Source organism: Neomonachus schauinslandi, chromosome 7, assembly GCF_002201575.2.
Source record: "Neomonachus schauinslandi chromosome 7, ASM220157v2, whole genome shotgun sequence".
NCBI classification, from domain to species: Eukaryota; Metazoa; Chordata; class Mammalia; order Carnivora; family Phocidae; genus Neomonachus; species Neomonachus schauinslandi.
In genome coordinates, this window is record NC_058409.1 from 2,760,241 (window position 1) to 2,775,585 (window position 15,345).

The window sequence follows — 15,345 nt, forward strand, 5'->3', positions numbered from 1 at the left end:
AAAGTGGAGGATTAAAGTGTTGGCAGATTATTATTAAAGTAATGTTAACTAAATTTCCCATTAATTAATAATTGTATGGCATTTAAATATTTAGCATTTAAACACTTTAGCATTTGTCTGGCAATTATTTATTAGACACAGATATAGAGAAACGTAGCAGTGAAGTTAGCCTTCAAGGACTTAAGAATTTTTTTAGGAAGTTACAGAGTACACTTTAAAAATAAGTCAGATATCATTATCAGTTCATCATCATCATCATCATCTTTATATTGTATTTAAGTAGAGAAGTTTAATTAAAACCGATCATATCAATCATGATCTTAAATATCTGTCATAGCATTGTAGGTCCATATCACTATTTCACTTATAGGAACCATATTAAATTGGTGAGATCTAAAGACAAAGGGTTTATTTGTTTGAGGTCTTGCCACTAGCAAATGGCTAAGTCAAAGAACTAGTTGAATCAGAATTCTGAGTAATTTCTACTCTAAAAAAAAGTCTCTAAAAATAAAGGAAAAAGTTGCAGTCCTAGATGTGTCTGGAGACATAATCAGTTATATTAGAATCAGAGGAATGGATTTCATAATCCTTAGAAATTAGTCCAGTATAAGGAGGATTTAGAAAGTAAATGAATATAGTCATAGGAAAATTGAATGTAAAAAGAAATGGTTCTGAATATGTTAATCTAGAAGGAAATGGAATGTTATCAATAATAGGTATAAAGCAAAAAATAAGTCAGGAGCAAGAAAGAAAGAGACAGAGGCAGACAGAGAGAGACAGAATGAGAGAGGAAGAGAAACAGAATTATGTATCTGATGCTGGAGTGATATTGGACTGTTCTCCACCAATTTAAGACTTGCCATTTGTAAAAAAAAAAAAAAAAGTCATTTCTATTCTTAATATGAGTTGGAATGAAAGGAGATCAAAAAGAATGAGAAATTATAATGAATGTATAGAAATCCTTAACAAAAGGTCCATTGACTTGGACAAAGCCTCATCAAGAAAATGTGTAGCACCATTTGTAAGACTTGAGAAGCCTGCTCCATTTCTAAAATTATGATATATAGGGGCACCTGGCCAGCTCAGTCAGAAGAGCATGTGACTCTTGATCTCGGGTGGTGAGTTCAAGCCCCACTGGGCTATAGAGATCATCACTTACAAAATTAAATATATATGCTCTATAATTCTCCTCCAAATGTAAATATTTAATATTTTCTGTTTTGTCCTGATGTAAAAATGTCCATAGCAAGAAGGATTAAAGTGCTGATTTGAATGGGGGCATTTGTTGAGGCTTAGCATGTTTGCATCCTCATTCCACCCCAGGAACCTTTGCTAGGTGTAAAATTCTCAGGAACAGAATTTTAGGAATGATCGTATCTCACATTAGAAGCAGAGTCAAGATGACCCCTGGATGCCCAATTTTCTGACTCCACACCTATCATAGATGGCAAGATAAGAGGAATCGTGTCACAGATGAAAAAATAAGGTCGAAGAACACCAGAGAACAGTTGATTGAATGTGTAGATGTAAGACCCATTTGTTAGATTGTAAAAGGAGATTTCACCTGCTTCATAGTCCAAAAAAATCCCAATGCAATGAGGCCGTTCCAGGTGGAGAAGAGGCACTGATGGGGAGGCAAGGACCATGTACTCATTCCCTTTCAGCAGCCACATGGCCCAGACTCCGTTCTCAGGAGAGGGTGTGGTCTCCCCCTTCCGTGACACTGTCTCTTGACAGACACCTAAACCCCATTCTGCTCTTTCTCCCACCATGACTTCCCAGTAATGCCTCCCTGAGGAGAAGTTCTGCAAACCCAGGATACAGGGCCATGTGTCAAATCGCTCGGGGTTGTTGGGGAGATCCCTCCACAGCTCTCCATCCTGCACACTGCGTAGATCAGCCGTCAAGAGGAGGCTAGGGTGCGCTGTGACAGGGTCCAGCTTTACATCAACTGTGGGAAGAATTTTGTGGGACATGTGAAAGGTCAGAGAAGACTGGTAAAAACATAGGAAGCACAATATTATGTATAATAGTCCCACCATTCCTCATCCTCCTCTCTCAAATAACTCCTAGAGAAAGAAAAATAATAGTTTGCCTTGTGGGTCACTAGTATATTCCTCATTACTTCCTTGTGTATCCCATTGCTACCTCTGCATAATTCAGGACTCATTATTACCCCAATAAAAGCATAACCACTGACGATGTGATGAACCATAAGCATAATTATTTAGATACCTTTCACCTACATTCAGAACACTTGGGTGCTCTTAGGAAGATCTTCTGCATTTATTTTTTCTCAAAATCCATAGAGAAATTTTGTTAATTTGAAATCTACCACTTTCTTCCAATGTTATGTTACTCTGGTAGGCAGAATTCTAAGATGAGCCCCATGACCTATAGACCCTGGTGCTACTCTCATGATTATATTTTATGACAAGAGGAACATGATTTGGGTGGATCTCATCTAATCACATGAACCCTTAAAATCAGAAAGGTTTCTCTGGCTATTGGGCTGGTGGCAGAACAGGAAGTGAGAGAGATTTGAATTTAATGTGTCCTTGCTGTCTTTGAAGACAGAATGAGCCACATGAGAAGAAAGGCCAGTGACCTCCAACTGATAGCCAACAAGGAAATGGGGATCTCAGTCCTACAACCGCCATAACTACATTATGCCAATAGACTGAATCAGCTTGGGAGTGGATTCCTCCCCAGACTCTTCAGAGGAGCTCAGACTGCCAACACCTTAATATTGATCTTGTGAAAACCTAAGCAGAGAAATGAGCTGATCCCACATGAATGTCTGGTCTGTATAACTATGACCTAATAAATGTATGTGGATTTAAGCAGTGAAGTCTGTGGTAATTTGTTACACAACAACAGAAAACCAATACTGATACTGTGAAGTCCCACGGAGATTGATGTGAAATTTTACTTATACACATAATTAATAAATACATTTATGTGTAAAATCTCAATGAAGAAGGCAGGATGTAAAATATTCAGTGTCTTGACTTTATAAACATTTTAAAATAATAAGTTTCATTAATATGGTTTTATTTTTAATATCATAATAATAACAAATACTATTATAATGACCCTTATTACTATTTGTCTCTAAATCCACTTCTGGTGGTCTTGTGTTGATACCCTAACCTGAGTGGGTCATGTATGTAATATATCATCGCTGCTAACCCATTTAACCACCCTCAAGGTGACTGTTATCATCCCCACATTATAGATGAGGAGACTCAGAGTCAGAGTTTATGCAATTTCCCCAAACTCTAGAGGTCATAAGTAACAGACAGAAATGTGGGTTTCCATGGAACTGTGCTAGGCCTACTTAACATATGTTGTCTTTACACATCATTTCCACTCCAGCACACTTCCTTGATCCATTTATAAGAAAATAAATCCGTGAAATGGTTGTTAAAATGGTCTATCTCCAATTGCTCCCCCACCCCTCTCTCCTACACTCAATTGTTCATCATGATATAACAATACTCAAAGGAAACTTCCCAGTGACCTCCACACTGGTGAGTAGTCATTAGAGTTCACCTTAAATTACTTTTCTGTAGCATTCAATGTTGTTGAGAATCCTTTGTCCTGGAAAACCTCCTTTCTCTTTCCCAAAGACACTGATCATCACAATTTCCTTCCCTCTCTACTCATCACTCATTCTTGGTCTCCTTTGCTGTTTTCCTCTCTTCTCCATCCAATGGTTTTAGGACTGGGACCTCTTCTTTCTTTCTCAGCTCACTCTCAATGCATTCCTGGGCTGGCTGGATCATTGCTTTAATTAAATTCCACTCATGTGCTTACTGATTCCAAATGCATATCTCTACCTTAGACCTTTCTCCTGAAACACTGTATTTGCAGAATCATCTGCTTACTTGACATCAAACTTTGGATATTTAACATTCATCACAACATTGGTATGTTCAAAACCCAACTCCCTTCTTCTCCCACACCTGCAGCTTTAACCATCAATGTTAACAACTTCATTATGCCAATTCTGGAGATTCAAACTCTGGAATCATTTTGATTTTTCTCTTTCTCTGACAACTCATCCCTCACCCAACAGCAGATTCTGCCAGCTCTACCTTTTTTTTTTTTTTAAGATTTATATATTTATTTATTTGACAGAGAGAGAGATAGTGAGAGAGGGAACACAAGCAGGGGAGTGGGAGAGGGGGAAGCAGGCTTCCCGCCGAGCAGGGAGCCTGATGCGGGGCTCTATCCCAGGACCCTGGAATCATGACCTGAGCTGAAGGCAGATGCTTAACGACTGAGCCACCCAGACACCCGCAGCTCTACCTTTGAAATATACCAAGATTCTGTCCACATTCCAGATCTCAGCACCTCTGATAATACTACCATGTTATGAATTATTGCAAAGGCTCCTAATTGCTTTTCCCACCTAAAGCCTTGCCCCTTTGAATTTATTCTCAATAAAACGTACAGAGTAAGACTCTCAAAACATTAATCTAATCATGTTATTCCTCCATTTACAACTTTTCATCGATTTCCTGTTTCACTCAAAGTAAAGCATCCTGGCCACATTGACCTGCCCATAGCACCCTGTGCTAGTTGGTCTTTTCTTGGCCTCTCTGACTCTGCCCTTGCTTACTCTTACCCAGCCACACAGACCTCATAGTTCCTGGAACGCATCTTCTATATTTCTATCTCAGGCCTGGACACTCATTGTTTCTGCTGCCTGGAATGTTTTCTTCCACATTAGATATATGATGAGTTAACCCCAAGGGGCCTTCCTTGATTGTCAAATTCAAAATCAGATGCCCTAACCTGAACACTTCTGGCCATCTTTACTTTATTTTTTCTCAGTATTCTTTTTTTTTGTTTTGTTTTTAAACTATTCTTTATAAATACACAAACATATATTACATCAGTGGTCCATTTCTCAATGTTGTGTTTGCAGTGAGGAATCTATTTTTTTTATTTTTTTTATTTTATTATGTTATGTTAGTCACCATACAATACATCAGTGGTTTTTGATGTGGTGATCCATGATCCATTCTTTTCGTATAACACCCAGTGCTCCGTGCAGTACGTGCCCTCCTTAATACCCATCACCAGGCTAATCAATCCCCCCTCCCCCCTCCCCTCTAAAACCCTGTTTGTTTCTCAGAGTCCATAGTCTCTCATGGTTCATCTCCCCCTTCGATTTCCCTCTCTTCATTTTTCCCTTCCTTCTCCTAATGTCCTCCATGCTATTCCTTATGTTCCACAAATAAGTGAAACCATATGCTAATTGACTTTCTCTGCTTGACTTATTTCACTTAGCATAATCTCCTCCAGTCCCATCCATGTTGATGTAAAAGTTGGGTACTCATCCTTTCTGATGGCTGAGTAATATTCCATTGTGTATATGGACCACATCTTCTTTATCCATTCATCTGTTGAAGGCCATCTCGGCTCTTTCCACAGTTTGGCTATTGTGGACATTGCTGCTATGAACATTGGGGTGTGTATGGCCCTTATTTTCACTACATCTGTGTCTCTGGGGTAAATACCCAGAAGTGCAATTGCTGGGTCATAGGGTAGCTCTATTTTTAAAATTTTGAGGAACCTCCACACTGTTTTCGAGAGTGGCTGTACCAACTTGCATTACCACCAACAGTGTAAGAAGGTTCCCCTTTCTCCACAACCTCTCCAACAATGGATGTTTCTTTCCCTGTCCATTTTTGCCATTCTAAGTGGTGTAAGGTGGTATCTCAATGTGCTTTTGATTTGAATTTCCCTGATGGCTAATGATGATGAACATTTTTTCATGTGTCTGTTAGCCATTTGTATGTCTTCTTCAGAGAAGTGTCTTTTCATATCTTCTGCCCACTTTTTGACTTGATTATTTGTTTTTTGGGTGTTGAGTTTGAGAAGTTCTTTATACATCTTGGATACCAGCCCTTTATCTGTAGTGTCATTTACAAATATTTTCTCCCATTCTGTGGGTTGCCTCTTTGTTTTGTTGACTGTTTCGTTTGCTGTCCAGAAGCTTTTTATCTTGATGAAGTTCCAAAAGTTCATTTTTGCTTTTGTGTCACTAGCTTTTGGAGATGTATCTTGAAAGAAGTTGCTGTGGCCAATGTCAAAGAGGTTTCTGCCTATGTTCTCCTCTAAGATTTGGATGGATTCCTGTCTCACATTGAGGTCTTTCATCCACTTTGAGTTTATCTTTGTGAATGGAGTTAGAGAATGGTCGAGTTTCATTCTTCTGCATGTGACTGTCCAATTTTCCCAGGACCATTTATTGAAGAGACTGTCTTTTTTTCCATTGCATGTTTTTTCCTGCTTTGTCAAAGATTATTTGACCATAGAGTTGAGGGTCCATATCTGGGCTCTCTATTCTGTTCCATTGGTCTATATGTCTGTTTTTGTGCCAGTACCATGCTGTCTTGGCGATCACAGCTTTGTAATATAGCTTGAAATCGGGCAACGTGATGCCCCTAGCTTTGTTTTTCTTTTTCAACATTTCCTTGGCGATTTGGGGTCTTTTCTGATTCCATACAAATTTTAGGATTGTTTGTTCCAGCACTTTGAAAAATGTCATTGGAATTTTGATCGGGTTGGCATTGAAGGTATAGAATGCTCTGGGTGGCATAGATATTTTAACAATGTTTATTCTTCCAGTCCATGAGCATGGAATATTTTTCCATCTTTTTGTATCTTCTTCAATTTCTTTCATGAGTGTTCTGTAGTTCTTAGAGTATAGATCCTTTACCTCTTTGGTTAGGTTTATTCCGAGGTATTCTATGGTTTTTGGCACTATTGTAAATAGAATCATTTCTCTAATTTCTCTTTCTACTGTTGCATTGTTAGTGTATAAGAAAGCAACTGATTTCTGTGCATTGATTTTGTATCTTGCCACATTACTGAATTGCTGTATGAGTTCTAGTAATTTGGGGGTGGAGTCTTTTGGGTTTTCCACATAAAGTATCATGTCATCTGCAAAAAGAGAGAGTTTGACTTCTTCTTTGCCAATTTGAATACCTTTTCTTTCTTTTTGTTGTCTGATTGCTGTTGGTAGCACTTCTAGTACTACGTTGAACAAGAGTGGTGAGAGTGGGCATCCTTGACGTGTTCCTGATCTTAAGGGAAAGGCTCTCAGCTTTTCCCCATTGAGGATGATATTCACTGTGGGTTTTTCATAGATGGATTTTATGAACTTGAGGAATGTCCCCTCTATCCCTATACTCTGAAGAGTTTTAATCAGGAAAGGATGTTGTATTTTGTCAAATGCTTTTTCTGCATCAATTGAGAGGACCAGATGGTTCTTCTCCCTCCTCTTATTAATGTGTTCTATCACATTGATTGATTTGTGAATGTTGAACCACCCTTGCATCCTGGGGATAAATCCCACTTGGTCGTGGTGGATGATCCTTTTAATGTATTGTTGGATCCTATTAGTTAGGATTTTGTTGAGGATTTTGGGATCCATATTCATCAGGGATATAGGTCTGAACTTCTCCTTTTTGATGGGGTCTTTGTCTGGTTTGGGGATTAAGGTAATGCTGGCCTCATAGAATGAGTCTGGAAGTTTTCCTTCTGTTTCTATTTTTTGAAACAGCTTCAGTAGAATAGCTATTATTTCTTCTTTGAATGTTTGGTAGAATTCCCCAGGGAATCCATCAGGCCCTGGACTCTTGTGTTTTGGGAGGTTTTTGATCACTGCTTCAATCTTGTCACTGGTTATTGGCCTATTCAGGTTGTGAATTTCTTCCTGTTTCAGTCTTGGCAGCTTATAGGTTTCCAGGAAGGTCTCCATTTCATCCAGATTGCTCAGTTTATTGGCATATAGTTGTTGATAATAATTTCTAATAATTGTTTCTATTTCCTTGGTGTTGGTCATGATCTCTCCCCTTTCATTCATAATTTTATTAATTTGGGTCCTTTCTCTTTTCTTTTGGATAAGTCTGGCCAGTGGTTTATCGATCTTATTAATTCTTTCAAAGAACCAACTTCTAGTTTTATTGATCTGATCTACTGTGTTTCTTGTTTCTAATTCATTGATCTCTGCTCTAATTTTAATTATTTCTCTTCTAATGTGTGGCTTAGGCATCGTTTGTTGCTTTTTCTCTAGTTCTTTAAGGTGTAGTGTTAGTTGGTGAATTCGGGATTTTTTTATTTTTTTGAGTGAGGCTTGAATGGCTATGTATTTCCCCCTTAGGACTGCCTTTGCAGTGTCCCATAGGTTTTGGACCGATGTGTTTTCGTTCTCATTGATTTCCATGAATTGTTTAAGTTCTTCTTTGATTTCCTGGTTGCCCCAAACATACTTGAGCGAGTGGTCTTTAGCTTCGAAGTGTTTGAATTTCTGCCAACTTTTTTCTTGTGACTGAGTTCCAGTTTTAAAACATTGTGGTCGGAGAATATGCAGGGAATTATCTCAATCTTTTGGTATTGGTTCAGACCTGATTTGTGACCCAGTATTGGTCTATTCTGGAGAAAGTTCTATGTGTGCTTGAGAAGAATGAGTATTCTGTTGTTTTAGGGTGAAATGTTCTGTAAATATCTATGAGGTCCATCTGGTCCAATGTATCATTCAAAGCTCTTGTTTCCTTGTTGATTTTCTGCTTAGATGATCTGTCCATTGCTGAGAGTGGAGTATTGAGGTCTCCTACAATTAACGTATTGTTATCAATATGACTCTTTATTTTGGTTAACAGTTGGCTTATGTAGATGGCTGCTCCCATGTTGGGGGCATAGATATTTACAATTGTTAGATCTTCTTGTTGGATAGACCCTTTAAGAATGATATAGTGTCCTTCTGTGTCTCTAATTCCAGACTTTATTGTAAAATCTAATTTGTGTGATACAAGAATTGCTACCCCAGCTTTCTTTTGAGGTCGGCTGGCATGGAAGATGGATCTCCATCCCTTCACTTTCAGTCTGGGTGTATCTTTAGGTTCAAAATGAGTCTCTTGTAAGCAGCATATGGATGGGACCTGTCTTTTTATCCAATCTGCAACTCCGTGCCGTTTTATGGGAGCATTTAGGCCATTCACATTGAGAGTGATTATTGAAAGATATGAATTGTCATCATGTTGCCTGTGAAAATGTTGTTTTTATAGATTGTCGCTGTAAATGTCTGTTGTATATCACTCTTGGGGTCTTTCTCCTTTTATAGAACCCCCCTTAATATTTCTTGCAGGACTGGCTTAGTGGTCACATATTCTTTCAGTTTCTGCCGGTCTTGGAAGCTCTGCATCTCCATCCATTCTAAATGACAGCCTTGCCAGATAAAGTATTCTTGGCTGCATGTTCTTCCTATTTAGTACCCTGAATATGTCTTGCCAGGCCTTTCTGGCTTGCTAGGTCTCTGTGGACAGATCTGACGTTATTCTGATATTCCTCCCTCAGTACTTAAAGAATCTCTTCCCCCTAACTGCCCTTAAGATGGTTTCCTTGCTTCTAAGATTTGCAAGTTTTACTATTGCATGCCAAGGTGTTGGTCTGTTTTCCTTGATCTTGGGAGGGGTCCTCTCTGCCTCTAGGACTCGAATGTTTGTTTAATTCCCCAGATTAGGGAAGTTCTCAGCTACGATTTGCTCAAATACATCTTCTAGTCCTCTCTCTCTCCACTCCCTCCGGGATTCCAATTATTCTGACATTGGAATGCTTCATGGTGTCACGTATTTCTCTGATTCTATTTTCATGGATTCTGAGTTCTTTTTCCCTGGCCTCCTCTTTCCCTTTTTATCTATTATATTGTCTTCCAGGTCGCTTATTCGTTCTTCTGCCTCACTTACCCTAGCTGTTAGATTATCTAGATTAGATTGGATCTCATTGATTGCATTTTTAAGTTCTGCCAATTCACCTTTCATTTCTGCCCTTAGAGACTCTTACATTGCCATTAATTGATTTCTCCCTTCTAGCCATTGTCTTCACAATTGCTAGCCTGAATTCCATCTCCGAATTCCATCTTGGTTATATCTGCATCCCTTTGTAAATTTGCAGCATAAGTCATAATCTCTGAGTCTTTTCTATTTTGGGGGTTCCTCCTCCTAGTCATTCTGTTGATGGGTGTTTGAAGGAATGTATAGAGTCCAAATTATTGACCAGAACCCAAGCAAGATGCACCTGTTTTCTTGGGACCTTAGGGTTGCTGGCCTCTTGTTCTCCCAGCCTGTCTTCCGGGGGAGGGCCTGTGCACTGTTACTCAGGCAACCCTGTTTGGGCGGAGTTGCCCTGCCCCCTTCTGGCGGGGGATGGGCTCAGCGGGAATCAGTTTTTGGGGCTTTTGTTCTCTGGCGGCTTTCCCTGGCAGCTTTCCACATCTCTTCTGCAAGTCAGAGCAGAAGAGACCGTTTCCAACCCTCTGCCTCAGAGCAAAGAGACCGCAGTCTGTTCTTCAGTCAGCTTTTCAGGCCACACTGTCTCCGTTTCTGTCCATGCTGCTATAAACTGCAGCAGCCTGTGTTGTGTGCCCCACCACAGCGCCCCCAGTCCTGCCTCCAGGTTGGGGCACGTCTCTGCCCTTTGTGCTTCTAAAATTGCCAGCCACTCCCAGTTCGCACGCCTGACTCCGCTGCTCTGGGTTTCTGCCCCGGGGGCTGCCCTAAAGTCCTTTCCCCGCCGCTACTGGTCTGCGAGTCTGTGCCCCGTCCCCAGCGTGCGAGGCTGTCACTCACTGGCCGTGTAGGATCCCCACGGCCAGACACCCTCCCACTGCCGTTTATCCTCCGATATCTTCCTGCAGAATCACGGCTCTCCGCTTCCTACCTCAAAACCAACCGCCTGCGATATTCTGCTTGTAGAGATTCAGATCTTCTTACATCTCAGGCTGGTTTCGCGGGTGTTCAGAGTGGTCTGGTGGATATCCAGCTCAATTCTGGGGACCAGTTGAAATAGGGTCCCCTACTCCTCCACTATCTTTCCTTCTCCCCCCTCAATATTCTCAATATTTTTCTCAGTATTCTGTGTCATCTTCCAACATTCTGTGCATTTTGCATAATTCAAGTAAATATGTACAACATGAAAACATGAACCTATGGATTTGTAGGATTTTTTTTGTTATTGTTTGATAATATATTTCAATACTTACAATTTTGTGTCTGGACAAAATACAGAATATTTATTGAATTGATCCATCATTATTTCATTCATTAAAAAATGGGAATATGAGGACATTGATTATGGGAGTGTAATAAATTGCAACAAGTCATGCAGTTAGTGTATGTTAATCTGCCCATTATTGAACAGGACTGCAAAAATGGGTTTTCTCATTATGGGCTGGGGTTCCTTCTAAGTAATGAAACCAGTACTTAGCCACAGTCTGTGTGCATTGCTGGGTATAACTTGGATTAAAAAAAGAAATACAAATGTTGAATCTATACTCTTTGAAGAACAGCATAATCAGACCTAACAAACTCATTTATGTCACCACACTTATTCCTACATAAAAATAACTGACTGAATATTTTCGGCTTTATTGACTACCTAATTTAAGCAGCTCATCAAGTTATGATAATAAAATAAATCTGATGTAAAGCAATGCTTTTATGTTGATGATTTTTCTATGTTTTCAAGTATGTTTCATTTAGTCCTTCAAACAATAAATTTTTTCAGCATTTTATAAACAGGGAAATTAATATTTATTGGAATTAATGTTACTCATATCACAGCTAATAAGCTATGAACCACTCTTTCAAGCCTAACTAAATATAGCTTAAATGGGTGTTAGTGACTCTGGTACTCTTTATGACTTTACACAAATACCCAGGTTCTCTTTCTTCTGAAAACAGCACTCTCTTCCATCCACCCTTATAACCTGGCATGATCATGTGACTCACTACAGTTAATAAAATCTCCAGAGAACCCAGTGTGCCACTTTAGTGTAGGACCAGTGCCTCATCCACCATAAACTAGCCCTTCCCCAGAGCGACCAGCAACAGAAAGGAGGTGGGGTTTTATCTGCATGGGTCCCAGAGGGAGATGAGGTGAAATAAAAAGTCTCCACAATCCACTAGTAAACCAATGATATGATCTAAAAATAGACCTTTGCTGGGGTGCCTGGTGGCTCAGTCTTGGTTTTGGCTCAGGTCTGATCTCGGGGTTGTGAGATCGAGCCCCACATCAGGCTCCACCGCCAGCGAATAGTCTGCTTGGGTTACTCTCTCTCTCTCTTTCTCAAATAAATAAATACATCTTAAAAAATGAAAAATAAACTTTGGGTTCTGTTACTGCAGCCTGACTTGTACAGTAACAAACTGTAATAACAGCCAAACCATAGGCATTGTAGTTCTCCCGGCTCAAAGACACAGCCTACCTTGGAACTTTCTCAACATTTCCCTCATCCCAGGGATGCGACACATTGTCCTCAGCTCCATGGGGATGGTCTCTGGTTCCAGCTGTGTGACATCCTTACTTCTGAGAAGGGCACAGAACCGATAACTCTCAGTAGGGTTTATCCACCAACTTCCTTGTCTTCCCCCAACCCAGTCCCTGGTTCAGAGAGTAAACATACCGGCTCAAGGCTCCTCTCACACCCTGAAAGCAAAAAAGAAATATAAGCAGGTGTGAGTTACACCTCCGAACTGCTTTTGACGGATTGTAAAAACAAACAAACAGAAAAAACAAACATGAACATCTCTTTAGGAATGACTGGAAATAATTAAGTATGAAGATAAAACTATAGGAGATAAGAACCTCTCTTAACAAAATCCAAAAATTCGCTTTTGAATTTTCTCATGAATTTTAGAATCAGTTTGCCTCTGCTACGATGGAATCAGACTACTCGAGGTTTAGATTAATTCCAATGAGATCAATTTAACTATTTTCTGAATTGGTAATTCTGACATTTGGATATATTAACAAAGATTTACATTCTGTAACAAGTGTAGATGGAATTAAGGTAAAAATAGAGTTTAAAAATCTTCAGAATTTATTTGAGGGACGGAGAAAGGCATAGACAAAAAATGTTACTCCCAATGTCTCTGTAAGAAAACCCCAAATTCTTCATTCTTTGAAACACCACACATCATAGCTATGAACTCATGTGTGAGTGGGTTACCTAACTGGATAAAAAAGGAAATCATTAATTAACAGCAACATTTTATCTCAAAGGAGATTATTTAAATAAATCACCTGCTTCACATTTTCCTTTTTCCCTCTAAAAATAGCCTCCTGTCAGATAAATTTTGAGAAGTCATAAAAGGAGGAAAATAACTGACTACTTTTCATGGGACTGGCAGGCCTTGTTTTTGGCCTTTGGCGGTAAAACGCTGCTCACTGGTACTGAGGAGGAAAGGGAAAGGTGGATATAAAAATAAAAATAAATAATTTTGGAATATATCCTCCCTAAGATTTGTAATGTAAATCATTTTAACATTATCTGGTGTTAAGAAATGCTTGTTTTCAATGTGTTTTGGAAACATAGTAAAATAAGAAGATGGATATCATTATTGAAAATGCTAAAGTTCTGTGTATATTTACTGTTTGAAATTCAGAAAATTAAAATCCTTTCTGATGCTTAGTTCACTCACATGGAAATGAGCCTAGTAATTAATAATAATAATAATAATAATAATAATAATAATAAACATAAGTGTTGCTTATAGAGAGAGATTGAAGACAAATTAATTATGACAAAATAAATAAAAATGCTTTGTAAGTTCATTTATTTAATGAACTCCCAACTATGTAACCAGGGCTGTTTACTCACTTTACTTGTAAACATTATGTAGATAGTTAATATGAAGATTTCATGGCACTTTCAGTGTCTGGAGCTAACTCAAGGTAGAATCTGAGGGTCAGCTGCTCAATGAGGATATGGATTACTTTTTTTTTTTTAAAGATTTATTTATTTATTTGAGAGGGCGAGAATGAGAGAGAGTACATGAGAGGGGGGAGGGTCAGAGGGAGAAGCAGGCTCCTCGCTGAGCAGGAAGCCCGATGTGGGACTCGATCCCGGGACTCCAGGATCATGACCTGAGCCGAAGGCAGTTGCTTAAACAACTGAGCCACCCAGGCGCCCCGAGGATATGGATTACTTAGTTGAGAATCTCCTGAATGAGTCACTGGGGATGAGAAAAAATGAAGCGTGCCCCAAAATTTTCTATTGCAGTGCGTTCTAACATGATAATATGCATGCATTATCAACAATGGCTTTCTCAATTCACTTGGAATTTTGATGACCTCCTGGAAGATTAAAAACAAATAAATATTCCGTTTTTCCTGTTTTGTCTCTCTGCTGTAGAACCCCTAACAGACTGTGAGCAAATGGCAAGGAACCCACTTAATACCTCCCCACCGTGCCCGGAATGGGTATGCAGTACAGACAAGGAAATTCGTGTTTGCCACAAAGTTTAACAGGAAAACTTCAAGCTGGACAATTTAAGACATTATTCATACGTTTAGCTACTGACACGGAAATGGGATTCCAAAGACTTCTGGAATTGGCATATCATCATTACAGATTAACTGTGAGGTTTTAAGAAGTGTTTTCCAGGCAACATAGCATCGATTGTCCATTTTTTGTTTAACCTTATAGGTAAGATATCAAATTTTACTTCTTAAAAATATGAATTTTTGGTCTCTAAGATGAACTATTTTATTTTATTTATTTATTTATTTTTTAAAGATTTTATTTATTTATTCGACAGAGAGAGTGAGAGAGTACAAGCAGGGAGGAGTAGTAGAGGGAGAGGGAGAAGCAGACTCTCCACTGAGCAGGGAGCCCGATGTGGGGCTCGATCCCAGGACCCTGAGATCATGACCTGAGCTGAAGGCAGACGCTTAACCATCTGAGCCACCCAGGCGCCCCTAAGATGAACTATTTTAGACAATTCTCAAGAGTCCCTTCTCATTCTGATGCTAGGACTTAGAATTAAGGTGCTTTCCAAACAGACGCCAGGGTGCCCTTTTCCTAAAAAGCATGATGGTGCAAGTGGTTGCAAGCAGCTGTGTGTCACCATGGTTTCCCACATGGCCCGTGCTCTGTTGAGGACCCCAGGCTCACCTCCAGCTGAGCCAGCTGCAGAGGACCCAGGCTCGCCCCCAGCTGAGCCAGCTTCAGAGGACCCAGGCTCGCCCCCAGCTGAGCCAGCTGCAGAGGACCCAGGCTCGCCCCCAGCTGAGCCAGCTGCAGAGGACCCAGGCTCGCCTCCAGCAGACCCAGCTGCTGAGGCATCCAGGCTCACCTCCAGCAGATCCAGTTGCTGAGGCACCCAGGCTCACCTCCAGCTGACCCAGCTGCAGAGGACCCAGGCTCACCTCCAGCTGACCCAGCTGCAGAGGACCCAGGCTCACCTCCAGCTAGCCAGCTGCAGAGGACCCAGGCTCACCTCCAGCTGACCCAGCTGCTGAGGCACCCAGGCTCGCCTCCAGCTG

General features: G+C 40.1%; 1 protein-coding gene across 1 annotated transcript in view; it reads right to left on the reverse strand.

Annotated features, from left to right (window-relative positions):
* Positions 1–1,172: 1,172 nt before the first annotated feature.
* Positions 1,173–15,345, reverse strand: part of TRIM58 (tripartite motif containing 58) — an 18,665-nt gene continuing 4,492 nt past the window's right edge. Inside the window, exons 4-6 of the mRNA XM_044916989.1 lie at positions 12,482–12,504; positions 12,284–12,384; positions 1,173–1,951 (exon numbers count right to left, since the gene is read on the reverse strand). Of these exons, the coding sequence (XP_044772924.1) occupies positions 1,362–1,951; positions 12,284–12,384; positions 12,482–12,504 (714 nt within the window). The 3' untranslated portion in view covers positions 1,173–1,361. The remainder of the gene's footprint in view (positions 1,952–12,283; positions 12,385–12,481; positions 12,505–15,345) is intronic.